Source organism: Haliotis rubra, unplaced genomic scaffold (assembly GCF_003918875.1).
Source record: "Haliotis rubra isolate DU_JTF1 unplaced genomic scaffold, ASM391887v1 Scf449, whole genome shotgun sequence".
In the NCBI taxonomy this organism is placed as follows: domain Eukaryota; kingdom Metazoa; phylum Mollusca; class Gastropoda; order Lepetellida; family Haliotidae; genus Haliotis; species Haliotis rubra.
This window is the reverse complement of record NW_025767134.1, coordinates 350,052-358,745: the sequence shown is the minus strand read 5'-3', so window position 1 is coordinate 358,745 and position 8,694 is coordinate 350,052. Positions and strand designations below refer to the sequence as shown.

The following is an 8,694-nucleotide window of genomic DNA, read 5'->3' as shown; positions in this document are numbered from 1 at the left end:
GTTTCTCACTCGTTTGTAACATCCTGCATTCCCTCTACGAAGAAGGCCTAAATTTTGGAATGATGAGACTATCAAATCCAGCCTTGTAAGAGTTTCAGTACAGCATGAGGCATGTAGTGTCGTCCCTGTCAGTGATACAGGAGATGAGTGATTCACCAGCTTGAACAAGTGAGTGAGTGAGTGAGTTTAATGCCGTTCGAACTATTTCAGGTATGACACGACATGGACAAACAAAAGTTCATATATTGATTAAACACAAGTTACCCTGAAACACTTGTAAGCATAACACTGGAACTGTTCACTTCTGTCAGTTCGATGAACGTCGTACAATGAAATGGTGAACTAGTAGACATGTCACATAACCAAAATATATTTTACATTGATATTACATTTATTCCCCCATATAAATACAGCTGCCCACCATGTGTGTGAATAACTTTTGGACACTTGACAGATAGGCCGCTTCATAACATGCTGCCAACACCAAGCCACTCATGTGCAACACCTCAGTACACAAGAGGATTCTCCATAATACAGACACATTGCCGTTGTAGGATACATGTTTTGGAATTTAATTTGGCTTCCTCCACATCGAAAAATTTACATCCATGAATCAACGTTATCCTGCTGAGAAGCGAAAACAGATTATACTTTTAAAGAACGTAGACGTTGTTAATAACTAAAAGATATTTCTTCGTGATATTGGTGCATGTGTTATTGAGTTAAAGACTACTTTAGGGAGTTGTGTTTGTTTGGTGATGTATTTGTAATTCTTGTTGAGACTTCGATATGCGAATTGTCCCAGTACTCTAAACATTTCAGTTGTTATACCAGTGGATATTGTGTGGATTACGAGTATCATATGATTATAATGGTCATCAAAATGCTGTAACGGACCTGCTTACTGCACATGCTCAGACAAGGTTGCGGCTGCATCCAGTTATATGGATATTACTCACCGATATATCCCTTATATTCCTACTGACACGAACACATCAAAGGACACTTGTCTCGGTCGCACGTCAGCTTATGTTCTTCTAATTTGTTCTAGAAGCATGTAGGAAATATTTCATGTTCACAGTTATGCAATCACAGCATCTACAACAGCTTATTGGCAACGACCACGCATACTGAGATGGAATGATATCGCAACGTTGCACGCATGTTGGGTGCACGTTGTGTCGTACTCTGCGTGCATTGTGAAATGTTTCGTGTCCCGTGTGTTACGTTATGTGAAAAGTGTCAGGTTCTGTTCACATATCATGTACACAGTGTAATATGTAACCTCGGCGACATGTGCGATGTTTGCGATGAATTTCATTACATTTTTCTCTGTCCTCTTTCCAAACGTCATCGGAAAACATTATATCCCAAACCATTAAAACATAACATAACATAACAGTCCATTTGTATAGCGCTAGTTCCATGCTCAATGCATGCTCAGAGCGACAGTTGAAAGAAGATTCAGGGGAGAAAGCTTGTCTGAACAGATGGGTTTTCAGGCTTGTTTTGAAACTTGATAGCGTTCCTGAGAGACGGATCATCTGAGGAAGAGAGTTCCAACACGAGGCGGCGGCAAAAGGCAAATGAAGGTTGACCATAAGTTGTTGTTCTGACTATAGGCACACTGAGGAGTCGCTTTGATTCAGAGCGCAGGGAACGGCTAGGGGCACAGTGGTTGAGTACGTCCGAGAGATAGGAAGGAGCTTGATTGTTGAGGCACATGTAGATTAGGCAAAGGACCTTGAATGTGATTCTCTGAGAGACTGGGAAAATGTTTGTAAGTAGATCCCTTAGAATTGAGTGTTAAACCGTTTTTTGGCAATGAATTAGTGTTATATGGTTCCGTTTTAGTCTATAGACTTTTGAGATTATTCTGACGGCGGTGCTCTGCACTCCCGCCATCCTATGTATTCTTAACTGGAAAAATGTTTGCTCTGTTCTGTTAAGGGACATGAGGAGCACCAAACAGCACCTTAGAAAACCCAATGTATTAACGACCACGAGAACAGAACGGCTCCGGCAAGTCTGACTTCATGAATTGCGTGGGAATTTGGGTTACTCCGATGGTTTGGCTCCTCTGCTCACAAAATCACAGGTTTGTTTGGTTCAGACTGTAATAGGTTGCTTTAATTGAGCTACACGTATGACTTGTGGAGGGAAAGATATATCCATCCTGCCATTACTCGTCACCTGGTGACTACAATGGAGCTTAACAGTCATTCCCGAATCTTCAGTTCAGTTTGGAATCTTCAGTGTGTTGCATCTATACATATTTGTGACGAATTATTTTGAAGAAAAGCGTTCATTCATTCATTCTTTCATTCATTCCATTCATTCTTTCATTCTTTCATTCATTCATTTCATTACATTACATTCTTTCATTCATTCATTCATTCATTACATTACATTCTTTCATTCATTCATTCATTCATTCTTTCTATTCTTCCATTCATTCAGTGATTCAGTGATTCAGTCATTTCAGTCATTCAGTCAGTCATTCAGTCAGTCATACTGGTTTTGTTTGAATGACAAAATCCACACATGTAATTTAACATTGACGCAAAGCATAAAGTTTCAAAAGTTTACAAACTTTGTGAATATTTTCTACGGATGTGATGTATTGCTTTTATGTAGCTGGATAATAAAATGAGCCCAGTTGGTATAACATTGAATACAGGCATTGCCATCCATCATATTGACTGACAATGGCGTCGTGGACTAATTGAAGCAATTTGGATCTCTCGCCGAAGTACTTGCCGAATTCGCCCTCAGCCACCTTTGATAACATGAATAATATGGGTGACTGCTGTTGAGTGACAGGCATTTAATTCAGCGACCATGAACTTGACAAAGCAAGACTTCTGACTGGACTATTGAATAAGGTCGAGGCCATGACTGTCGGCATGTCATCTGCTGGACATGCAGCTAGTCTCTCCATGTCCACTCATCACGTTTGACAGCGAGTGACCAATATCTGGAAGGTTACTGGACATTGCGTATTCGCAGAGATGGCTGAAATATTCCTTCTGTGTTTATTTAAGACGTTAAAAGGTGCTATAAAAATCAAACACTTTCAATTTGCTTGCGCTAAAATAATCGAAACTAACTTGTCAGTATCTAAACGCTTTTCTATCGAAAACAATACAGTATTTCTTGGTCCAACATTCAAATACGTAATTAAATGTACTGTTTTGTATAACAGACATATTGTTTAGTCTGAAGTTGCTAAATTCGATACCATGTCGTTTTTGTACAGTTAGAAAGCATTGTCACGATCTGATTTAGTGAAGACAGTACTACTTTGAATGTTCACTATATTTCAACCGCGATTTGATACTAGGATCTGTCTCTGGCGCCCTACGTACACAACTCTGGTCAGCAGCTCAATATAAAAACCAGATTGAGTGGTAAACGATGAATTGTGGGGCCTCAGACGACCTGCACACGTACGCAAGTTAGCAATAGGTAAACAGCTGATTCTAATCCGTTTAAGATATTTAGATAACGACGACTATATCGCCAACAATTAGTTCTATAAACCCTGTATATAATACAGTAACAGTAATGTGTCCCTGACAGTTAGAATATGCTACAATATTGACATAACCAGACTAGAGCTGGGGTATTCGGTATGTCTGGAGTTTAATGAGTGCACATGACTTCAGGCCCGAGTTTTATGAAGAACTTATAGCACTCCGTCACCATACTGTAACAACGACAAAGGGAACCTACAGTGCTAGCGCCGATATCGTGAACCTGATCATTTAATAGGCTAAACACATCGTATTCCTTAGTATCTCATTAACTCAATCTGTTGCCACTGTTTACTACTCAGAAAGTACTAGAATGTGATTTAGAAGTACTTATATCGTGTGGACGCTGCCATAAACCGGACCAAAGCAAGCGAGAGATTCATAAAGTTGGAAAATTATGCAGCTTAGCACCACCTAAAATACATTTCTTATGGCCTAACCGGACACCTCGCTAATAAAGCAGACAGTCACGGGATAAAAATTACCCTACTTGTGAAAGATCTTACTTTTATCGTAGACATGATGACAAACACATGACGGTTTTGGCAATAAATAACTGCTGCTTGGATATTAGAAGTTGCCCATCCTGTCCACACACTGCCCCTATTATCTCCCCAAGCGTTCCAACAAAGGTGCATATCTACTTGGTTTTCTACCGCCGGGCACAGGAACAGGCAACGCACTTTCAACACTGTGTGTCTGCTAAAGATAGGACACTTAAAACTCTTCATCTTTGCATATGGCACTCCATCTGGTGTTGAGAGGCAGTAAATACTCATTGATGGATAATGTGGTAACAAAATCTCCTCCAGTTGTGTATATGGAATATTTGTTGAATTAAATCCATACTTGCCTGAAGCATGATTGGCGAAAATGTGTACTCATTGATAAGAAATCTTGTATCATTGCAGATATATCGGCATCAAGAGAAGATTTTGAGAGCGTGGATGTAGGAAAGCAGGGGAGCGGGAATGTTGGAGAGAGGGTGATGTGATGGGGAGAGGGGGTGCTAGGGAGCGGAAATGTGGGGAGAGGCGATGTGGGGAGAGACAGTGTGGGGAGAGGGGGTGTCGGGGAAGGGGAGGTGTCGGGGGGAGAGGGGGTGTGGGGAGAGGGGTGTCGGGGAGGGAGGTGTCGGGGAAAGGGGTGTTAGGAGAGGCGGTGTGGGGAATGGGGGCAGTCAGGGAGAGGGTGTCGGGGAAAGGGGGTGTTGGGAGAGGCGGTGTGGGGAATGGGGCAGTCAGGGAGAGAGGTGTCGGGGAGAGGGGGTGTTGGGAGAGGATGTGTGGGGAGAGGGGGTTTCGGGGAGTGAGGTGTCGGGGGAGAGGAGGTGGGGAGAAGGGTGTTAGGAAGAGGGGGTGGGGAGAAGGGATGTCAGGGAGATGGGATGTGGGGAGAGAGTGTCGGGGGAGAGGGTGTTGGGGAGAGGTGGGTGTCGAGGAGAGGGGGTGTTGGTGAGGGGGTGTTGGGGAGAGGAGGTGTCGAGGAAAATGAGTGTTGGGAAGAGGGGTGTTGGGAAGAGGTGGTGTCGAGGAGCGGGGTGTTGGGGAGCAGGGATGTTGGGGAGACGAGGTGTCGAGGAGAGGGATGTTGGGGAGAGGAGGTGTCGAGGAGAATGGGTGTTGGGAAGAGGTGGTGTCGAGAAGCGGGGGTGTTGAGGAACGGGGATGTTGGGGAGACGAGGTGTCCAGGAGCGGGGGTGTTGGGGAGCGGAGATGTTGGGGAGAGGAGGTGTCGAGGGGACGGGTGTTGGGGAGGGATGATGTTGGGTAGTAAGGGTGTTGGGAAGCTGTGGTTACCCTCATCGATTATTTACAGACCGTCGCCATACAGCTGGGATATTGCTAGGTGCGGCGATAAACAACAAACCAACCAACATTCAGAAGCTGGAGCAGTGAGGAAGGATGTGGCTGAACAACCGCCGACTGTCCCTGCAATGCTATATCCACATGGTTCAGGCGGTACAACTACCAATAAACTCAAGGAACCAATATCGGATCGGTTTGCCCGTCAAAGCCTGACGTTAAACTGGTAATAGAATGACATTAATGCCGATTTGAGACTTTACCATCCGCTACTAGACGTGATCATTTGCCGTTAACACTCAGGGATGGTCCATTGGACTTGTGGAAAATGACAAAGATCCCATTTAACCTCTGTCAGCATGGTATATTTATTTTTGACGCATTACGCAACTGTTACCCATGATTACGGGTTCCCGTGATCTTTTCCACAATAACGAGAGTTCAAGCACAGTGTGTTTTGTGTCGTCAATATCTCCTGAACACCTCAGACCGCAGCAGGCTTCCCTTCGCTCAGCGCCTACGTCTGTGTTACACTATCGAAACCCTATTTTTGTATGTGACATGTATATAAGAAGAAATCTGTTTCCAAATTAGGCCTGACGTGAAGTGATGATGTCCAACAACTCTCGTCTTTCTCTTCCAAGGAAAGGGGGCGGTGAGGTTGTCAAGCGGTTTAAACTTTCACTCTTAGGCCGAAGACCCAGAACCGTAAGGGAACAATAAGTGGACCCAAGTTCTGGTTTACTTTATGTCACAAAACATCATACAGTGATGTGACTGACAGTTTCTCCACTTATACATTCCCTTGGTTTGTACATTTTTGTATCCAAGGGAACCATAGTTGCAACTCTCAATATCCCCACAATTGTACACTTACATATTTACAAAACCTATAGTTTCTCCAGTTGCATATCTCCCGGAACCATGGCTTTACTTTTGCATATACCCCAGGCACCTAAATAGCCACCTGACCAACAGTTGTGACACCTACATATCTCCCAGACCCACAGATCCACACTTACATATCCACCTACATATCTCCCAGACCAACAGATCCACGCTTACATAGCCACCGGACCAACAGTTGTGACACCTACATATCTCCCAGACCCACAGATCCACACTTACATATCCACCTACATATCTCCCAGACCAACAGATCCACGCTTACATAGCCACCGGACCAACAGTTGTGACACCTACATATCTCCCAGACCCACAGATCCACACTTACATATCCACCTACATATCTCCCAGACCAACAGATCCACGCTTACATAGCCACCCCAGACCAACAGTTGTGACACCTACATATCTCCCAGACCAACAGATCCACCTTACATAGCCACCGGACTAAACAGTTGTGACACCTACATATCTCCCAGACCCACAGATCCACACTTTACATATCCACCTACATATCTCCCAGACCAACAGATCCACGCTTACATCTCCATATCTCCCAGAGACTCCCAGACCAACAGATCCACGCTTACATAGCCACTGGACCAACAGTTGTGACACCTACATATCTCCCAGACCCACAGATCCACACTTACATATCTCCCAGACCAACAGATCCACGCTTACATAGCCACCCGGACCAACAGTTGTGACACCTACATATCTCCCAGACCCACAGATCCACACTTACATATCCACCTACATATCTCCCAGACCAACAGATCCACGCTTACATAGCCACCGGACCAACAGTTGTGACACCTACATATCTCCCAGACCCACAGATCCACACTTACATATCCACCTACATATCTCCCAGACCAACAGATCCACGCTTACATAGCCACCGGACCACCAGTTCCACACTTACACACCTACATATCTCCCAGACCCACAGATCCACGCTTACATAGCCACCGGACCAGTTGTGACACCTACATATCTCCCAGACCCAACCAGACCAACAGATCCACGCTTACATAGCCACCGGACCAACAGTTGTGACACCTACATATCTCCCAGATTCACAGATCCACACTTACATATCCACCTACATATCTCCCAGACCAACAGATCCACGCTTACATAGCCACCGGACCAACAGTTGTGACACCTACATATCTCCCAGACCCACAGATCCACACTTACATATCCACCTACATATCTCCCAGACCAACAGATCCACGCTTACATAGCCACCGGACCAACAGTTGTGACACCTACATATCTCCCAGATCCACAGATCCACGCTTACATATCCACCTACATATCTCCCAGACCCACAGATCCACAGATCCACGTTTACACATCCACCTACATATCTCCCAGACCCACAGATCCACGTTTACATATCCACCTACATATCTCCAAGATCCACACATCTACACTTACATATCCACCGGGCCTTAGGTTGTGCACACGCAGGATTGATATATTCTGGCCCTTTAGTTTGTCCACTTGCATATTCCCTGGAACCATTGTCGCTACACCCACATATCTCACCAACCAATAGTTTCTGCACATATGTACAGCAGCCTTGAGTGTACCGCAAGTGGAGCTATAACGTGATGTCCCCGCAGTGTTCTCCTCATGCAATGTTACAGTCCCGTTTTCTCCCATATTACTGAATATGGCTCCGTTGAGAGATAAAGCATGTTGTTTCTTATACTGACGTCAAACGAGTCACGTAAAACACAGCATGTCTTCGTTATATGTGTCTATAATTCACTTTACAGCCCACTGTTTTTCCAGTCTGAAAAATAGGTAACATGTTAAGATAAAGTAACTTGTAGTATATCTTACATGGAATAATGGGCACATTTCCGGACATTTAAATCCAAGAAAAAGTTTTTGGCGATAAAGCAGATGCCGGTGAAATGATAAGATGTTTATTGATGACGTAGGCGTTACGAACTTTCTCTTTGAGATATCTCTGACGTGAAATGCCACGTGCATGTTTTCAGTGAGCTTTATAAGAGATTCCACTGATATTGCTGTCACTGCATTACGATGCTAGGAAGAATCTTAACACTACAAGCAATTAGTCTCACCTGAAGAACAGTATTTACCCCCGGGATGAGCTTCCTGTCGTCGTTATCTCCCCATGTGGAAAAACTGCTTGTGCACGTTGAATATGTGTGAGGTCAACATGCCTCTGCTGTGACTGAGTATGTGTTTTAACGTTCAAACTGTGTAATCTCTGTTCTTATACTTAACCTTAAAGGTCCCAGAATGATCTTCATCTCTGAAATCGGAAGTTACCATACATTCTGGTGTTAACACATATTTATATTTTAAGGTTTTGTCTTGATTTAACTGTAAGCTGCAGTAGTCTTTGCTCGAAATCATTTTACAGCAAAGGATATCACTGTTGCTGCAACCCCAGATCT

At 44.1% G+C, this 8,694-nt stretch overlaps 1 protein-coding gene across 1 annotated transcript; it reads right to left on the bottom strand.

The window, feature by feature from the left end:
• Positions 1-4,438: 4,438 nt before the first annotated feature.
• On the bottom strand, positions 4,439-5,341 carry LOC124289738 (vegetative cell wall protein gp1-like). Its single transcript, XM_046726380.1, has one exon. The coding sequence runs from the start codon at positions 5,339-5,341 to the stop codon at positions 4,439-4,441; it is 903 nt and encodes a 300-aa protein (XP_046582336.1).
• Between the last annotated feature and the right edge of the window lie 3,353 nt (positions 5,342-8,694).

Coding starts and splice junctions, on each gene's coding strand:
- LOC124289738 (XM_046726380.1), bottom strand. CDS start 5,341: ATGAGGGTAACCACAGCTTCCCAACACCCTTACTACCCAACATCATCC.